Source organism: Scyliorhinus torazame, chromosome 24, assembly GCF_047496885.1.
Source record: "Scyliorhinus torazame isolate Kashiwa2021f chromosome 24, sScyTor2.1, whole genome shotgun sequence".
NCBI classification, from domain to species: Eukaryota; Metazoa; Chordata; class Chondrichthyes; order Carcharhiniformes; family Scyliorhinidae; genus Scyliorhinus; species Scyliorhinus torazame.
Genome location: NC_092730.1, coordinates 34,444,636 through 34,465,009, shown reverse-complemented (window position 1 = coordinate 34,465,009; position 20,374 = coordinate 34,444,636). Strand labels below are relative to the sequence as shown.

Here is a 20,374-nt window from a genome sequence, read left to right as displayed (position 1 = left end):
ATTTCCTTAGTTTCTGAGGAAGTATAGGGGCTGTTGTGCTTTCTTGGTAGTAGCATCGGAATGGGTCGACCAGGACAGATTTTTGGAGATGTGCACCCCTAGGAATTTGAAACTGCTAACCATCTCCACCTCGGCCCCGTTGATGCTGACAGTGGTGTGTACAGTACTTTCCTTCCTGAAGTCAATGACCAGCTCTTAAGTTTTGCTGGCATTGAGGGAGAGATTGTTGTCGCGACACCACTCCACTAGGTTCTCTATCTCCCTCCTGTATTCGGACTCATCGTTATTCGAGATCCGGCCCACTATGGTCGTATCGTCAGCAAACTTGTAGATGGTGTTGGAACCAAGTTTTGCCACACAGTCGTGTGCGTACAGGGTGCAGAGTAGGGGGCTAAGTACGCAGCCTTGCAGAGGCCCGGTGTTGAGGACTATTGTGGAGGAGGTGTTGTTATTCTTTCTTACTGATTGTGGTCTGTTGATCAGAAAATTGTGAATCCAGTTGCAGAGTGGGGAGCCAAGTCCTAGGTTTTGGAGCTTTGATATGAGCTTGGCTGGGATTATGGTGTTGAAGGCGGAGCTGGAGTCAATAAATAGGAGTCTGATGTAGGAGTCCTTGTTTTCGAGATGCTCCAGGGATGAGTGTCGGGCCAGGGAAACAGTTAGGGGCAGCACGGTAGCATAGTGGTTAGCACAATTGCTTCACAGCTCCAGGGTTCCAGGTTCGATTCCTGGCTTGGGTCAACGTCTGTGCGGAGTCTGCACATTCTCCCCTTGTTTGCGTGGGTTTCCTCTGGGTGCTCTGGTTTCCTCCCCCAGTCCAAAGATGTGCAGATTAGGTGGATTGGCCATGCTCAATTGCCCTCAGTGTCCAAAATTGCCATTAGTGTTTGGTGGGGTTACTGGGTTATGGGGATAGGGTGCATGTGTGGGCTTGGGTAGGGTGCTCTTTCAAAGAGCCGGTGCAAACTCGATGGGCCGAATGGCCTCCTTCTGCACTGTAAATTCTATGAAATGTCGTCTGATGTGGACCGATTGCAGTGGATCGAGGCGTACTGGGAGTATGGAGGTGTTGCGCTTCGTGGTGAATCCTGGTGAATACCAAGAGCTGAATTATGTTGTGAACACTCACATAGAATGGCACACAGAATAAAATGGCGAGATCGTGGAAAATAGTGGACCGTTTTCCATGGCCGGAAGCCTTCACTGAAAAAAGGCAGATCCAGCAGACAGGATTCGCCCTCACCTCCAATGTGTCAGCTCAGCCTTCAGCAGATTGAGAAAGAGAATACTTGAGGAGCTGCTTCATGACAGAATCGTTCGGAGTGACCATTGCACAGTGCTGACTCAGCAACGGCAAAGACTGGTCCCGTATGTCTTTTATTCTGTTCGCAGTGGAGGCCAATTAACCAAAATTAACCAATTTACCCAATGATCCCAGTACGAAAAGCAAGGGACAAAAATTGTTTCTTTTGAATTTATTTTAACAACGAAACGAAATTGAACAGGAATTCAGAAGCGCATTGAGCTGATACAATAAGCTTCGGGAGGCAATGATAAGCTGGTTTGAGTAAGTTTTAACTGTGATTTGGCTCGTTGGTCTAGGGGTATGATTCTCGCTTAGGGGCTTCCATTTGCGCTAAAATGCGAGAGGTCCCGGGTTCAAATCCCGGACGAGCCCTGTTTATTTTTATCACGACGATCATTGAAGTCGGATCAGGTTTGAGCCCCAGAGAATGTGTCAGTGCTGAACACGTGAAGAAACGAACACGTTATTTAAAGACCGTTTCACCATGGTGTTGGACGCTGAATGTAAACTCAAATTAGTAAAACAAACGAACGCCTGTGCATCCAGGTAGCTGGCTGAATGCAATGGGTGTATGTAACCCCGATAAACCTTTGATTTATTTGCTGAATGTCCGCCTTAAAAATAATCAATGTCCCGCTTCCGCCGCCTTCTGAGGCAGAGTTCCAAAGTCGCACAACTCTCTGAGAGTGAGAAATTTCCACATCTCCATCCGAAAAGGGCGACATCCTTGTTTTTAACTGCCCAGTAGTTCTGCTCTCACCCACAAGCAGTGACATCCTTTCCACGTCCACCTTGTCAAGACCATTCAAAATCTGATGTACTTCAATCAAATTAACTGTCAGTCTTCACATCTCCACTGGAAACAAGTCTAACCTTTCCTCAATAGCAAACCCGCTCAAAGAACAACAAAGAACAAAGAAAAGTACAGCACAGGAACAGGCCCTTCGGCCCGTCAAGCCCGTGCCGACCATGCTGCCTGACCAATGACGAGTCTAAAATGTTTTCCACTTCCTGGGTCGGTATCCCTCGATTCCCATCCTATTCATGTATCTGTCAAGATACCGCTTAAATGTCACTATCGTCGCTGCTTCCACCACCTTCTCCAGCAGCGAGTTCCAGGCACCCACTACCCTCTCTGTAAAAAACTTGCCTTGTCCATCTCCTCTAAACCTTGCCCTCGCACCTTAAATCTATGTAATTGATTAGTAATTGACCCCTCTACCCTGGGGAAAAGCCTCTGTCTATCCACTCTGTCTATGCCCCTCATAATTTTGTAGACCTCTATCAGGTCGCCCCTCAACGTCCGTCATTCCAGTGAGAACAAACAGAGTTTATTCAACCGATCCTCATAGCTAATTCCCTCCATAACAGGCAGCATCCTGGTAAATCTCTTCTGCACCCTCTCTAAAGCCTCCACATCCTTCTGGTAGTGTGGCGACCAGAATTGAACACGATACTCCAAGTGTGGCCTAACTAAGGTTCCAGACAGCTGCAACATGACTTGCCAATTTTGTACTCAATGCCCTGGCCAATGAAGGCAAGCATGCCGTATGTCTTGACTACCTTCTCCACCTGTGTTGCCCCTTTCAGTGACCTGTGGACCTGTAGACATAGATCTCTCTGACTTTCAATACTCTTGAGGGTTCTACCATTCACTGTATATTCCCTACGTGCATTAGACCTTCCAAAATGCATTAACTCACATTTGTCCGGATTAAACTCCATCTGCCATCTCTCCGCCCAAATCTCCAAAAGATCTAAATCCTGCTGTATCCTCTGACAACCCTCATCGCTATCCGCAATTCCACCAACCTTTGTGTCATCTGCAAACTTACTAATCAGACCAGTTACAATTTCCTCCAAATCATTTGTATATACTACGAACTGCAAAGGCCCCAGCACTGATCACTGCAGAACACCTCTAGTCCCAGCCCTCCAATTAGAAAAGCACCCTTCCATTGCTACTCTCTGCCTTCTATGATCTAGCCAGTTCTGTATCCACCTTGCCAGCTCACCCCTGATCCCGTGTGACATCACCTTTTGTACCAGTCTACCATGAGGGACCTGGTCAAAAGCCTTACTGAAGTCCATATAGACAACATCCGCTGCCCTACCTGCATCAATCATCTTTGTGACCTCTTCGAAAAACTCTATCAAGTTAGTGAGACACAAAACTATGCTGCCTCTCACTAATACGTCCATTTGCTTCCAAATGGGAGTAGATTCTGTCTCGAAGGATTCTCTCCAGTAATTTCCCTACCACTGACGAAAGGCTCATTCCTGGCAACAATCGAGGAAACCTTCTCTGAACCGTTTCCAACGTATTTACATCGTTCCCTAAATAAGGAAACCAAAACTGCACAGAATTAGCGAAATGTTACAGCTCCTGGAATAAAAGGGACAGTAGCAATATGGAAATAAATGTGGTTGAATAATCAGAAACAGAATATAATGGTCAATGGAGACTCTTCGGACTGGAAGAAGGTTTGTAGTGTTCCACATGGGTTCCTACTGGAACATTTGCTGTCCCTGATATATAACAATGTGCTAGATCATGGTGTACAGGGAACAGTTTCAAAGTTTGGGATGGTACAATCTTGGAAATTTTGGAAAGTGAGACGCGGACAGTCTAGAACTTCAAACGACAAAATATGATTTTCAGTCTGGAGACGTGTGAGATGATGCATTTTGGTAGGGAAGTATAGAATCATAGAATTTACAGTGCAGAAGGTGGCCATTCGGGCCATGGAATCTGCACCGGCTCTTGAAAGAGCACCCCCATGAAGCCCACACCTCCACCATTTCCCCGTATCCCAGCAACCCCATCTAACCTAAGGGCAATTTAGCCTGGCCAATCCACCTAACCTGCACATCTTTAGAGTGTGGGAGGAAACCGGAGCACCCGGACGAAACCCACGGAGAACACAGACAGTGATCCAAGCGGGAATCGAACCTGAGACACGGCGCTGTGAAGCCATAGTGCTCACCACTATGTTACCGTGCTGCCCCTCAACTATTTATGGGGTGAAGGAGCAGACAGAGCTGGGTGTATATGTGGATAGATCATTGAAGGTGGACGGGTGGAGAGAGCAGGCAATAAAGCATATCTTATTCTGGGCTTTATAACGAGTGGAAAACAGAACAAGAGGAAGGAGGTTATGCTGAATCTGTACAAGGCGCCAGTTAGACATCAGATGGAATATTTTGCACAGCTCTGGGAGCCACAATATTGGAAGGCTGTGGACGTATTGGGCAGCGTGCAGAAGAGGTTTACAGGATTGATTCCATTTATGAGGCTAGATTGGAGATAGTGGGAACGTTCTCCTTGGAGAGGATAAGGCTGAGAGGAGATATGATCGAGATGTTCAAAATCATAATATCAACATATTAACTGACCCACCCTTTACAGCCCTATTCGGTTCATACAAACATTTCTCCAGATACACTATACTCCGAGAGAAGAAACTACTCATCATTTCTGTTTGAAATGGGCGGCCACTTATTCTGAGATTATTCCTTCTGGTCCAAGACTCTCCCACATGGTGAACCAGCTTCTCAGCATCTATTCTGTCAAGCCCCGCCCCCCGCCCCTGAAAATCTATTATATCAGTGAATTTGAATGGTGGGATTTATTCCGTGTTCCAAAGATTCGTTCTGGCCTCTGGATTCCCAATCCAGTAACATAATCTCACATCCCTCTGAACAAAAAAACAGTTGATTCAGCTCATTATTAAACATCTTGGGCCAGTGGGCCGATGAATGGCAAATAGAGTTTAATTTGGATAAGTGCGATGTTATGCATTTGGGTCGATCAAATCAGGGCAGGGCCTACTCAGTTAATGGTAGGGAGTTGGGGAGAGTTACAGAACAAAGAGATTTAGGAGTACAGGTTCACAGCTCCTTGAAGCTGGAGTCGCAAGTGGACAGGATGGTGAAGAAGCCATTCAGTATGCTCGGTTTTATTGGACAGAATATTGAATACAGGAGTTGGAACGTCTTGCTGGAGTTTATAGACCATATCATTTACAGTGCAGAAGGAGGCCATTCGGCCCACCGAGTCTGCACCGGCACTTGGAAAGAGCACCCGACCCAAGGTCAACCCCTCCTCCCTATCCCCATAACCCAGTAACCCCATCCAACACTAAGTGCAATTTTGGACACTAAGGGCAATTTACCATGGCCAATCCACCTAACCTGCACATCTTTGGACTGTGGGAGGAAACCGGAGCACACGGAGGAAACCCACACACACACGGGGAGGATGTGCAGACTCCGCACAGACAGTGACCCAAGCTGGAATCGAACCTGGGACCCTGGAGCTGTGAAGCAATTGTGCTATCCACAATGCTACCGTGCTACCAAGTTGCACAATACATTGGTAAGACCACACACGGTATGCTGTGTTCAGTTATGCTCACCCTATTATAGGAAGCATATTGTTAAACTAGAAAGAGTGCAGAAGAGATTTACGAGGGTGTTCCCAGGACTTGATGGTGATTTATAAGGAGAGGCTAGTTAGGCTGGGACTTTCCCCCCTGGACCGTATGAGTCTTGGGGGTGAACTTACAGATGTCTATACAATAATGAAGAGCATAGCTAAGGTAGTCGGCATCTTTTCCCAAAGGTAGAGAAGTCTAGAAGGAGAGGGCATAGGTTTAAGGTGAGAATGGAGAGATACAAAAGAGACCAGAAGGGAAATTTCCTCACACAGAGGGTGATGGGCATCTGGAACGGGCTTCGTGAGGCAGTGGCAGTGGGGAGGAAGCGGGCACGATTTTATCTTTTGAAAACCAGTTGGACAGTTACATGGGCAGGGTGGGTAGAAAGGGATATGGGCGAAATGCGGGCAAGTGGGACTAGCTTAGTGATAGAAACCGGGCGGCATGGTCAAGCTGGGCCGAAGGGCCTGTTTCCATGCTGTCAACATCTATGACTCTATGACTCTAACCATCTTCCTGAGGACATTAGAATTCCCTCCACAGAATTGTATTGAACCGCTTGATACATAATCATTTCTTTATCCAAATCAAACAGATATTGTGGATTAATTAGGGGGTAAACGAAATACTGAGATGAGAGAGAATTGAATGAACTGAGCTGAGGAAGGAAAACTGGATTGTCAGCAAGTTATACCGGATTTCTGTATAAAACGACCGCGACAGGACCTCGAACCTGCAATTTTCTGATATCATCACTAGATTCCCCAAAGTCAGACTCCTTATCCATTAGGCCATGCGCACTGATGTTCAGCTCATGTAAATAAATACTGCGATTATATGTGTTTCATTTCTGTTTTTTGATGATCCGCTCTTTCCCAGATCCCAGAAAATACAAGGGAAAGCTCCAGCTGCCGGACATGGTCATTTTCAAAGTGGAAAAGCCCTTCACTCTGTGAGCTGTGAAGATTCATGGAGGCTCCGGGACTCTCAGGCCGGCCAGGGCTCTTTAACCGGCTCCATTCACAGGAAAAGTGACTTCAGTTTCCACAATAACATCCGCTCTCTCTGAAACCCCCAAACTGAAATTCAGACTCACCGTGAAGGTGAAGACTGCGGACTGCGGTTCCCGCTCCTGCTGTTTAATACAGATCACTATAACTGTGTACATTGAGCAGAAAGAAATTGCTGTTGTTTGTAAACATTTCTTCCTGAACTCACTGTCATTCTGCTTCAACAGGACTAGATGAATTTCCTGCTATTTGACAAATTTGCTCAACCGGGTAAATATGAAATATATTATTTGCATCGTGGAATGGAGTCATTTCGAGAACATTCCCACACAGAGAGAAATTCCTGGAACCAGCTGCAGAAAAGCTCCGTGCGCCTGACATGATTTCAACGCAACCTTCTGATCTGGAGTCAGGCGCGCTCCCGTTGCGCCACAAGCGCAAATTAACTCAGAGATTATTTTTATTTATTTACACTTTGACTGTGTTCTGTACATCAGCAACCGTGCGAAAGAAACGCAGAGAAGTCAGATTGAAGGATACTAAAGGGCCCTGAAGTAAAGCAGCTGTACCACGTGGTTAAGGTGATGCACAATAATCCATTGTGCTCTGTACACGTGGCTTCAAATCCCATCCTCGTCTGTAACGTGTCTGTTGTGTCTCTGTTTGGTCCACTTCATGAGGGTGAAGTGAAAAAGCTGCGGCTTTTAGCTGTTGTTTGACGGCTTGTGGGTGAATAGTGGAACACTGTCCATATTGAAACCATATTAAAAATGATGAGAAAGTTACTTATTTCACTCCCTAATTGCGCCCAAATTCTGAGTTCGGAACTGTTTCTCTTTCTCGGTTTGAAACTCACGAAGTGGTGCAAAAATATACAAAGAGCTTTTTATTGCGATGGCCGGGAATCGAACCCGGGTCAACTGCTTGGAAGGCAGCTATGCTCACCACTATACCACCATCGCTCACTGAAAGAATCAGATTCCAATTGGTACTTTAGATTAGCTTGTTAAACTGTTTTGGAACACTTTCATACTTAGCGTAAGTTATTTCACTCCAATTTCAAATGCTCCTGAATGAGAGTGTCCGTGTCGCACGGCTCCCGTTCTGCCTGGAGATGGCACCAGTCCACAATAAATGTATTTATCTCATTGATTTCTAATGTTGTGTGTGTCATTACTTTGGACACTTACTCTGGCCTGAGACCGTAACTTGTCCTTGTGTCCTGATGCTGCCGTTTTCACCCTATCGTAGAATGGCTCCAGTGCAGAAGGAGGCCATACGGCCCATCGAGTCGGTACTGACCCACGGAAAGACCACCCGACTTCGGCCCAATCGCACCTAACCTTTCGAATACGTCAGGATGGCTGAGCGCAGGTCGCAGTCTCCTTTGGAGGTCTGGGCTCGCATCACACAACTGACATTGACCTTTACTCCGCGAGGCACCATCCAAACCTGGAACCCCTCCCTAACAGCACTGTGTGTGTACATACACCATATGGACTTGCAGCGGTTCCAGAATCCCCTCACCGCCCATTCTCACGGTCAATTAATGATAGATTGTAAATGTTTGGCCGAATCAGCGACAATCACAGCCAGAGGGACCTGCAATAACCCTCAGGGCAGGAAAGGCAACTCATTGTCCTTTGACCCAACAGCAAAATACTGCGGATGCTGCAAACTCGAGACAAAAACAGAAAATGCTGCAAATATTCAGCTGATCCGGCAGCTTCTGTGGAGAGAGAAACAGGTCGTTCCAATGAAAGGTCAGGTTGTGAAATGTTAACTATTTCGCTTTTCACAGTAACTACAGATCCGTACCGTATTTCCAGCATTCCCTTGTGATTAGCTGAACATCCTCACGCTCTGTAGCTTAATCTGTTCAAGCGCCTGTTCCCCTGTTGAGTCCTGATCCCAGAGGATCTGTTCAGTATTTCCAATAATGTTTCATTTCGAATACTCTATTTCCACAGAATTGTGACGCTGAAATTGCTCACACTTCTCTCCATTGTGATGTACTCTGCAGGTATTGACTGCACCGTCTAATGGAGACATGCTCACAGGGCTGTGAGAGAGGCTTTCTTTCAGGTTTGAAGCCTCTTTTGGTCAATCAACAGCACCCGGGTGTCTGCAGAGGAACTCGGAATACGGAGCCCCGCTTCCCACGATGGACTTAATCAGGGACAAGATGTTGGTTTAAGAGAGAATCAATGGTCTGAGGATTTGGGTTGAGATTCCTGGCGTTTTGTGAATAGAACAAGGTGGTGGAGCAATGTGACAATAGCAGGATACGAGTTTGGGATATTATCCAGTTTGTGCTGGGGGGCTGCGGGAAGGAAGTCGTCTTGTCTGCCCACCCAAGCTGAATGTTGGGATTGAGGTGGTGATCAGATTCCGAGAGGAGGGTGAAATCCTTTCACTGAGTTTCAAGCTCACAGTGCGGTTGAGTGTCTTGAGTTACAGGAAGATACAGACGGGATGGTCAAATGGGCAGAAAAGTGGCTGATGGAATTTAACGCTGAAAAATGAGATGTGATCCACTTGGTAGGGGGGTTTTCATAGTAACTTCATTGTAGTGTTAATATAATCCTATTTGTGACAATAAAGAATATTATATTTTTATTATAGGATTAATGTGAATGGCCTGACACTGGGAAGTCCTGAGGAACAAAGGGACCTTGGAGTGTTTGTCCAGAGATCTCTGAAGGCAGGTGGGCAGGTTAATAGGGTGGTGGAAAGGCATATGAAATACTTTATCAATCCGGGCACAGATTACAGAAACAGAGAGGTCATGGTGGAGTTGTATAGAATGTTGGGGAGGTCACAGCTGGAGTACCGTGTGCAATTCTGGTCACCACATTTTGGAAATACGTGACTGCACTGGATGGGTTGCAGAGGTGATTCGGCAGGATGTTGCTTGGGATGGAACATTTAAGGTATGAAGAGAGGTTGGATAGGCTTGATTTTTTTTTGCTGGAACAGAGAAGACGGAGGGGTGACCTGATCGAAGAGTACAAGTTTATAATGGGGAGAGACAGGGCGGATAGGGCGCACCTGTTCAACTCAGTAGAAGGGTATGTCACGAGGGGACACTGTGTTATTCTGTGAGTCTGAAACTGTTACAGATCAGGTCTTGGAGGTATGGCTGCTGTAACGTACTCTGAACATGTGTTTGAGAATAATCCTGTATCTGTCAGGCTTCGTGACTCACTGTGAGGATGGGATTGAGGATGTGACCTTCAATCTCTGGGACTGTTTATAAATTTGCATTCATTCCACGTAAATTTCCAGCACAGAAAGAGACAACTGATGTGGGAGGTTTTAAGCAAACAACGTGAGCATTTAATATCAGAACACAATAGTGAAAAATAATGTAACCTTCAATCTGATACTGGATTGCTCTGGAAGTTTAACTCAGGTTGTACACATTGATTTGATCTCTGACACTCCGTCTGATTCGGAGTCAGAATTTTGACATGAATGTAAAATGGACCACAGTCTGGAATCGCTACAGTGTCTTCCATCTGGAACAGAGTGAGTGAGGATTTTGTAATAGTTTGCAAGTTACAGCTCAGTTCATAGATATCGAAATGAGATTGTATCTTTTATTTTCATAAATTGGGTGAGTTTTAAACGAGAATCAGAGTTTGTATCTTTGTCGCTTTCAACATATCTCAATCTGAGAATGTAGCAGATATTTGGGTTTGCAGCTAATGTATTTGTGAGGACACACTCTGGGGATTTGTGCAGCCACTTCTAAACCCCCTATTGCGCGATGTGACTGGTATTTAACTCGAATCTCAGAGTACATTATTAAGGTTAATTGTGTAACTTTTAACCGGCAATCACGTGTCAGTTTTCTCTGATATTTATTATTTCACTAAGGCTGTGCTATTGTGGATCTGATACAGTAATGATGAGAGTGGGTGAGAATTTGGACTGGGATTTATGAGGCCCCCGTTAGGGTGACATGGACACAGCGTCTGTCTCTCCTGCTCTGTTAGATTGATGGGTTGAAAATATGTCTCTGGAACTATTTCTGCTGCCTGAGACTGTGGAACTGATGACCTGTCTCTGTCTCTTTCCTCTGTCAGTGACAATGTATGGACTGTGTGTGGGAAGGAGCTGGCGACACTCTTCCCTGTAACTTGTGTGGAGGAAACACCACATTTATTCATCTTCAGAATATTCTGGTATTTGTCTGTGGAAACAAATTATATTTTAAATCTCAAGTACAGTCCGGAAGAAGTTACAGATTTCATCAGTTTAATCCCAATTAATAATCATTGAAACCGCTTTCAGTATCAACAGCAAGTCTCCAGCTTTGATTGGTTAACACTTGTCAATTCAATAACTAACCAATCACAGGGCCAAGGGAGACGACATAGTAGGATTTGATTGGCTGATGTTTTCAAATTCCAAAATCCCGCCAATTTCACTGCAGTGAAATGTTCAGGAAACGATTTGAATCTCACTTTGTGATCGGTTTATTATATTTTGCAATCCCAGTTTCCAGGCGCTATATTAGGAACAGTTTGAATTTGTCAACCTCTTATCTGTAACCGGCGGTAATAACACCCCGTTCATCAATTTAAAACGCAGCAAATCTCAGCTCACTGGGAAAACAGGATTCATGAAGCGGCGCCCAGATCACCCCAGAGGAAACATAAAAAAACAATTTGATTAATTTAACTCACCAGTTGTAAAATCTGAATATGGTTATTAAACTTAAATAATTCCCTCCTGAAATTGTATTTCTCCTCATTGTCCGTCACAAATGCCAGACTGGGTTTAAAATCCGCCCTCAATTCAGTTTGATTCTCTTCTGTGTGAAAGTGACTGTGACGGGCGGGTATGAAGCCACATTCACAACATTCTGGAACGGGACAAATCTCTATCCTCCACAAAGAGATTTCTCATCAAGTCAATGCGGGAAAAGATGGTGCAGCCTTTTCAAAGAGATTGTGGGTGGCTCTTAAAAGAGCCGTTGTGTTTGGGGTGGTTTTGAGTCCATTGTGGAGTTTTACTTGGAGCTGGTGTACTTGGTCACCGCCTTTGTCCCTTCCGACACGGCGTGCTTGGCCAGTTCCCCGGGCAGCAGCAGGCGCACGGCGGTCTGGATCTCCCGGGAGCTGATGGTGCTGCGCTTGTTGTAATGGGCCAGGCGGGAAGCCTCACCCGCGATGCGCTCGAAAATATCGCTGACGAACGAGTTCATGATGCTCATGGCCTTGGAGGAGATGCCGGTGTCGGGGTGAACCTGCTTCATCACTTTGTAGATGTAGATGGAGTAACTCTCCTTCCTCGACCGTCGCCGCTTCTTGCCGCCCTTTACTGCCGGTTTCTTAATGACTTTCTTGGCTCCCTTTTTGGAAGCTGGTTTCGATGTTGGTTTCTTCTCATCAGCCATCGTCAGTATCACCCAGAAATAAAGCAAACCCCTTCCGAGCGCTGATGAAATAGACAGAGCCTCACATCTATGCTAATGAGGAATGGGGAAAGGAATGATTGTGATTGGATATTGTGAAAACGAGGACAGCCAGTTATGTTCTGTTTATTTGATTGGATATAACAACAGACCAATCGGATTAAGGATTTTGCACCAATCAGAAACCTTCTTACTACAAACAGGAAATCCATTTCAGAAAGAATGTCTTCAGTCCCAGTTCGTCAATGTGTAAAGATCCAACGGGTAAAATCACCTAGCTGTCGGTGAGAGGGATTATGCGGCAGTCTGGGATTCCTTCAGCAACTGTGAGTGTCTTGTAATATGTGAGAGTGTGGGATTTGCTCACAAGGCGCAATGGGGAAAGACCACTCTGATACAGTGTGTGTGTGGGGGATTTACTCACTCTCTGATACAATGTGTGAGTGAGGGATTTACTCACTCTCTCATACAGTGTTTGAGTGTGTGATTTACACACTGTGATACAGTGTGTGTGTGAGGTATTTACTCACTCTGATAGTGTGAGAGTGTGGGATTTACTCAACTTCTGATATAGTGTGGGATTTGCTCAACTTTTGATATAGTGTGTGAGTGTGGGATTTACTCACTATCTGATACTCTGTGTGAGTGGGATTTACTCACTATATGGTACAGTGTGTGAGTGTGGGATTTACTCACTCTCTGATACAGTGTGTGAGTGTGAGATTTACTCACTCTCCGATACAGTGTATGAGTGTGGGATTTACTCACTCTCCGATACAGTGTGTGAGTGTGGGATTTGATCAGTTTTTGATACAGTGTGTGAGTGTGGAATTTACTCACGCTCTGATACAGTGTGTGTGTGGGATTTACTCACTCTCAGATACAGTGCGTGAGTGTGGGATTTGCTCACTTTCTGATACTGTGTGTGAGTGTGGAATTTACTCAGTCTCATATAAATCTGTTATCGTGTGGGGCGCAGTGGTTGCTGAGTGAGTGCTTGTTAAGGGGAGTAAATTTTTAAAAATTTACTGTTGGGGGTTTGCAGCTGAATTCGGTCGGAGTGAGGACAGAGTGACTGCTGGGTAAGGAGTAAAGATTTAAATTGTTTGTGCGGGCCCATAACAGCTGATTGCTGTTATCGTGCAGGGCGCAGTGGTTGTTGGCTAAATTTTTTATTTTTACCTGTATTGAAATTGGGCGGTTCACATCGGTACCAACGACAAAGGTAAGAGAAGGGTCGGGGATTTAAAACAGGAATTCCGGGAGCTAGGGTGGAAGCTGAGAGCCACGACAAACCATGTTGTCATCTCTGGTTTGTGCCGCTGCCACGTGCTAGCGAGTTGAGGAACAGGCAGAGAGTGCAGATAAACACGTGGCTGCAGGGATGGTGTAGGAGGGAGGGTATCAGTTACGTGGATAATTGGAGTACATTCTGGGGAAGGTGGGACCTGTACAGACAGGACGGTTTGCACCTGAACCAGAGGGGCACCAATATCCTGGGAGGGAAATTTGCTACGGTTCTTCAGGGGGGTTTAAACTAATTTGTCTGGGGGATCGGGAAACAAGCTGTAGTCCAGAAGCCAGAGCTGAGAGTAGTGAGGTACTGAGGAGGGTATCAAGGTCGCAGGCGTGTACCGGCAGACAAGAAGGTGGGTTGAAGTGAGTCTACTTCAATGCAAGGAGCATCCGGAATAAGATCGGTGAACTTGGAGCGTGGATTGGTACCTGGGACTACGATGTTGTGGGCATGACGGAGACATGGTTCGAACAGGGACAGGAATGGTTGTTGGGAGTTCCGGGGTTTAGATGTTTCAGTAAGAGCAGGGAAGGTGGTAAAAGAGGTGGAGGAGCAGCATTGTTAATCAAGGATAGTTAAACGGCTGCAGAAAGGCAGTTCGAGGGGGATCTACCTACTGAGGTAATATGGGCTGAAGTTAGAAATAGGAAAGGAGCGGTCACGTTGTTAGGAGTTTTCTATAGGCCCCCAAATAGTAATAGAGATGTGGAGGAAGAAATCGCAAAACAGATTATGGATAGGTGTGGAGGTCACAGGGTAGTTGTCATGGCTGACTTTAACTTTCCAAATATTGATTGGAACCTCTATAGGTTGGGGCAGTTTTTGTACAGTGTGTGCAGGAGAGTTTCCTGACACAATATGTGGATAGGCCGACAAAAGGTGGGGCCACATTGGATTTGGTACTGGGTAATGAACCGGGCCAAGTGTTAGATTTGTTTGTGGGAGAGCACTTTGGAGATAGTGACCACAATTCGGTGTCTTTCGCTATTGCAATGGAGAGGGATAGGGCCATACGGCAGGGCAAGGTTTATAATTGGGGGAAGGGTAATTGTGATGCGATTAGGCAAGAATTAGGGAGCATAAGATGGGAACAGAAACTGTCAGGGAAAGGCACAAATGAAAAGTGGAGCGTGTTCAAGGAACAAATACTGCGTGTCCTTGATAGATATGTCCCTGTCAGGCAGGGAGGAAATGGCTGTGTGAGGGAACCATGGTTCACAAAAGAGGTTGAATGGCTTGTCAAGAGGAAAAAGGAAGCGTATGTAAGGATGAGGAAACAAGGTTCAGTTGGGTCACTTGAGGGTTACAAGGTAGCAAGGAAAGACCTAAAGAAAGGGCCAAGGAGTGCTAGGAGGGTGCATGAGATGTCCTTGGCAGGTCGGATCAAGGAAAACCCCAAGGCTTTTTACTCTTATGTGAGAAATAAAAGAATGACCAGGGTGAGGTTAGCGCCGGTCAAGGACAGTAGTGGGAATCTGTGCATGGAGTCAGAAGAGATAGGAGAGGCGTTGAATGAATACTTTTCTTCAGTGTTCACCAAGGAGAGGGGCCATGTTTTTGAGGATGAGAGTGTGATACAGGCGGGTAGGCTGGAGGAGGTAGATGTTCTAAGGAAGAATGTTTTAGCAATTTTGAAAAACCTTAGGGTCGACAAGTCCCTCGGGCCGGATGGGGTATATCCTAGGATACTTTGGGAGGCAAGGGATGAGATTGCAGAGCCTTTGATCTTTGGGTCCCTATTGTCCACGTTGATAGTGTCCACTGACATAGATTTTACAGTGCAGAAGGAGGCCATTCGGCCCATCGAGTCTGCACTGGCCCTTGGAAAAAGCACCCTACCCAAGCCCTCACCTCCACCGTCTCGTCATAACCCAGTAACCCAAATTTTAGACACTGAGGGCAATTTACCATGTCCAATCCACCTAACCTGAAAATGAAATGAAATGAAAATCACTTATTGTCACAAGTAGGCTTCAAATGAAGTTACTGTGAAAAGCCCCTAGTCGCCACATTTCGATGCCTGTTCAGGGAGGCTGGTACGGGAATTGAACCGTGCTGCTGGCCTGCCTGGGTCTGCTTTAAATGCCTGCGATTTAGCCCAGTGTGCTAAACCAGCCGCTGCACATCTTTGGACTCGGGAGGAAACCGGAGCACCCGGAGGAAATCCACGCACACACGGGGAGAACGTGCAGACTCCGCACAGACAGTGACCCAAGCCGGCAATCGAACCTGGGACCCTGGAGCTGTGAAGCAATTGTGCTAACCACTATGCTACCGTGCTGCCCCTGCCCATGCCAGAGGACTGGAGAGCAGCGAATGTTGTTCCTCTGTTCAAGAAAGGGAATAGGAATGACCCTGGTAATTATAGGCCGGTTAGTCTTACTTCGGTGGTCGGTAAGGTAATGGAAAAGGTCCTGAAGGATAGGATTTATGACCATTTGGAAAGATGCAGCTTAATCCGGGATAGTCAACACGGATTCGTGAAGGGTAAGTCTTGCCTCACAAATTTGATTGAATTCTTTGAGGAGGTTACTAGGTGTGTAGATGAAGGTAGAGCAGTTGATGTCGTATACATGGATTTTAGTAAGGCGTTTGATAAGGTTCCCCATGGTCGGCTCATGAAGAAAGTAAGGAGGTGTGGGAAAGAGGGAAATTTGGCCAATTGGATAAGTAACTGGCTATCACATAGAAGACGAAGGGTGGTGGATGGAAGATTTTCAGGATGGAGACCAGTTACCAGCCGTGTACCACAGAGATCAGTGCTGGGTCCTCTGCTATTTGTGATTTTTATCAATGACTTGGAGGAGGGGGCTGACGGGTGGGTCAGTCAATTTGCTGATGACACCAAGATTGGTGGAGTAGTGGATTAGGTGGAGGGCTGTTGTAGGCTGCAAAGAGAAATTGATACGATGTAGAGCTGTGCTGAAAAATGTCAGATGGAGTTTAACCCTGATAAGTGCGAGGTGATTCATTTTGAATGTGGATTACAGGGTCAACGGCAGGGTTCTGAGGGGTGTGGAGGAACAGAGAAATCTTGGGGTACATGTCCATAGATCTCTGAAGGTTGCCACTCAAGTGGACAGAGCCGTGAAGAAGGCCTATAGTGTGTTAGTCGTTATTAACAGGGGGCTTGACTTTAAGAGCCGTGGGGTTATGCTGCAACTGTACAGGACCCTGATGAGACCACATTTGGAGTATTGTGTGCAGTTCTGGTCTCCTCACTACAGGAAGGGTGTGGAAGCATTGGAAAGGGTGCAAAGGAGATTGACCAGGATGATGCCTGGCTTGGAGGATAGGTCTTATGAGGAAAGGTTGAGCGAGCGAGGGCTTTTCGCTTTGGAGCGGAGGAGGATGACTGGCGACTTAATAGAGGTTTATATGATGATGAAGGGGATAGATAGAGCGGACGTTCAGAGACTATTTCCTTGGGTGGATGTAGCTGTTACAAGGGGGCATACCTATAAGGTTCAGGGTGGGAGATATAGGAGGGATGTCCGAGGTAGGTTCTTTACTCAGAGAGTGGTTAGGATGTGGAATGGACTGCCTGCTGTGATAGTGGAGTCGGACACTTCAGGAACTTACAAGCGCTTATTGGATAGGCACATGGAGCACACCAGAATGACAGGGTGTGGGATAGCTTGATTTTGGTTATGAATAAGGCTCAGCACAACATTGAGGGCCGAAGGGCCTGTTCTGTGCTGTACTGTTCTATGTTCTAAAGTGTGTGAGTGTGGGATTTGCTCCCCCTCTGACAGTGTGAGAGTGTGGGATTTACTCACACTCTGATATAGTGTGTGAGTGTGGGATTTGCTCTCCCTCTGACAGTGTGAGAGTGTGGGATTTACTCACACTCTGATATAGTGTGAGAGTGTGGGATTTACTCACTCTCTGATACAGTGTGTGAGTGTGGGATTTACTCACTCTCTGATACAGTGTGTGAGTGTGGGATTTACTCACTCTCTGATACAGTGTGTGAGTGTGGGATTTACTCTCTGATACAGTGTGTGAGTGTGGGATTTACTCACTCTGATACAGTGTGTGTGTGTGGGATTTACTCACTCTCTGATACAGTGTGTGAGTGTGGGATTCACTCACTCTCTGATACAGTGTGAGTGTGGGATTCACTCACTCTCTGATACAGTGTGAGTGTGGGATTTACTCACTCTCTGATACAGTGTGTGAGTGTGGGATTTACTCACTCTCTGATACAGTGTGTGAGTGTGGGATTTACTCACTCTGATACAGTGTGTGAGTGTGGGATTTACTCACTCTCTGATACAGTGTGTGAATGTGTGATTTACTCACTCTGATACAGTGTGTGAGTGTGGGATTCACTCACTCTCTGATACAGTGCGAGTGTGGGATTCACTCACTCTCTGATACAGTGTGAGTGTGGGATTCACTCACTCTCTGATACAGTGTGAGTGTGGGATTTACTCACTCTCTGATACAGTGTGTGAGTGTGGGATTTACTCACTCTCTGATGCATAGAACATAGAACATTGAACAATACAGCGCAGTACAGGCCCTTCGGCCCACGATGTTGCACCGAAACAAAAGCCATCTAACCTACACTATGCCATTATCATCCATATGTTTATCCAATAAACTTTTAAATGCCCTCAATGTTGGCGTGTTCACTACTGTAGCAGGTAGGGCATTCCACGGCCTCACTACTCTTTGCGTAAAGAACCTACCTCTGACCTCTGTCCTATATCTATTACCCCTCAGTTTAAAGTTATGTCCCCTCGTGCCAGCCATATCCATCCGCGGGAGAAGGCTCTCACTGTCCACCCTATCCAACCCCCTGATCATTTTGTATGCCTCTATTAAGTCTCCTCTTAACCTTATTCTCTCCAACGAAAACAACCTCAAGTCCATCAGCCTTTCCTCATAAGATTTTCCCTCCATACCAGGCAACATCCTGGTAAATCGCCTCTGCACCCGCTCCAAAGCCTCCACGTCCTTCCTATAATGCGGTGACCAGAACTGTACGCAATACTCCAAATGCGGCCGTACCAGAGTTCTGTACAGCTGCAACATGACCTCCCGACTCCGGAACTCAATCCCTCTACCAATAAAGGCCAACACTCCATAGGCCTTCTTCACAACCCTATCAACCTGGGTGGCAACTTTCAGGGATCTATGTACATGGACACCTAGATCCCTCTGCTCATCCACACTTTCAAGAACTTTACCATTAGCCAAATATTCCGCATTCCTGTTATTCCTTCCAAAGTGAATCACCTCACACTTCTCTACATTAAACTCCATTTGCCACCTCTCAGCCCAGCTCTGCAGCTTATCTATATCCCTCTGTAACCTGCTACATCCTTCCACACGATCGACAACACCACCGACTTTAGTATCGTCTGCAAATTTACTCACCCACCCTTCTGCGCCTTCCTCTAGGTCAATGATAAAAATGACAAACAGCAACGGCCCCAGAACAGATCCTTGTGGTACTCCACTTGTGACTGTACTCCATTCTGAACATTTCCCATCAACCACCACCCTCTGTCTTCTTTCAGCTAGCCAATTTCTGATCCACATCTCTAAATCACCCTCAATCCCCAGCCTCTGTATTTTTTGCAATAGCCTACCGTGGGGAACCTTATCAAACGCTTTGCTGAAATCCATATACACCACATCAACTGCTCTACCCTCGTCTACCTGTTCAGTCACCTTCTCAAAGAACTCAATAAGGTTTGTGAGGCATGACCTACCCTTCACAAAGCCATGCTGACTATCCCTGATCATATTATTCCTATCTAGATGATTATAAATCTTGTCTCTTATAATCCCCTCCAAGACTTTACCCACTACAGACATGAGGCTCACCGGTCTATAGTTGCCGGGGTTGTCTCTGCTCCCCTTTTTGAACAAAGGGACCACATTTGCTGTCCTCCAGTCCTCTGGCACTATTCCTGTAACCAATGATGACATAAAAATCAAAGCCAAAGGTCCAGCAATCTCTTCCCTGGCCTCCCAGAGAATCCTAGGATAAATCCCACCAGGTCCCGGGGACTTATCTATTTTCAGCCTGTCCAGAATTGCCAACACCTCTTCCCTACGTACCTCAATGCCATCTATTCTATTAGCCTGGGGCTCAGCATTCTCCTCCACAACATTATCTTTTTCCTGAGTGAATACTGACGAAAAATATTCATTTAGTATCTCGGCTATCTCTTCAGACTCCACACACAATTTCCCATCCCTGTCCTTGACTGGTCCTACTCTTTCCCTAGTCATTTGCTTATTCCTGACATACCTATAGAAAGCATTTGGGTTTTCCTTGATCCTTCCTGCCAAATACTTCTCATGTCCCCTCCTTGCTCGTCTTAGCTCTCTCTTTAGATCCTTCCTCGCTACCTTGTAACTATCCATCGCCCCAACCGAAACTTCACACTTCATCTTCACATAGGCCTCCTTCTTCCTCTTAACAAGAGATTCCACTTCCTTGGTAAGCCATGGTTCCCTCGCTCGACGCCTTCCTCCCTGTCTGACCGGTACATACTTATCAAGAACACGCAGTTGCTAATCCTTGAACAAGCCCCACTTGTCCAGTGTGCCCAACACTTGCAGCCTACTTCTCCACCTTATCCCCCCCAAGTCACGTCTAATGGCATCATAATTGCCCTTCCCCCAGCTATAACTCTTGCCCTGCGGTGTATACTTATCCCTTTCCATCATTAACGTAAACGTCACCGAATTGTGGTCACTGTCCCCAAAGTGCTCTCCTACCTCCAAATCCAACACCTGGCCTGGTTCATTACCCAAAACCAAATCCAACGTGGCCTCGCCTCTTGTTGGCCTGTTAACATATTGTTTCAGGAAACCCTCCTGCACACACTGTACAAAAAACGACCCATCTATTGTACTCGAACTATATCTTTT

At 46.1% G+C, this 20,374-nt stretch overlaps 1 protein-coding gene and 2 non-coding genes across 3 annotated transcripts in view; 1 reads left to right on the top strand and 2 right to left on the bottom strand.

Annotated features, from left to right (window-relative positions):
* Positions 1 to 1,587: 1,587 nt before the first annotated feature.
* trnap-agg (transfer RNA proline (anticodon AGG)) lies at positions 1,588 to 1,678 on the top strand. The gene is given in 2 exon segments: positions 1,588 to 1,623; positions 1,643 to 1,678. It is a non-coding gene; the product is annotated as a tRNA-Pro (tRNA).
* Positions 1,679 to 7,645: 5,967 nt separating this feature from the next.
* On the bottom strand, positions 7,646 to 7,717 carry trnag-ucc (transfer RNA glycine (anticodon UCC)). Its single transcript has one exon. It is a non-coding gene; the product is annotated as a tRNA-Gly (tRNA).
* Positions 7,718 to 10,071: 2,354 nt separating this feature from the next.
* Positions 10,072 to 20,374, bottom strand: part of LOC140400001 (histone H2B-like) — a 135,700-nt gene continuing 125,397 nt past the window's right edge. Inside the window, exon 3 of the mRNA XM_072489497.1 lies at positions 10,072 to 12,234. Coding sequence (XP_072345598.1) covers positions 11,776 to 12,162 — 387 coding nt within the window. The 5' untranslated portion in view covers positions 12,163 to 12,234 and the 3' untranslated portion in view covers positions 10,072 to 11,775. The remainder of the gene's footprint in view (positions 12,235 to 20,374) is intronic.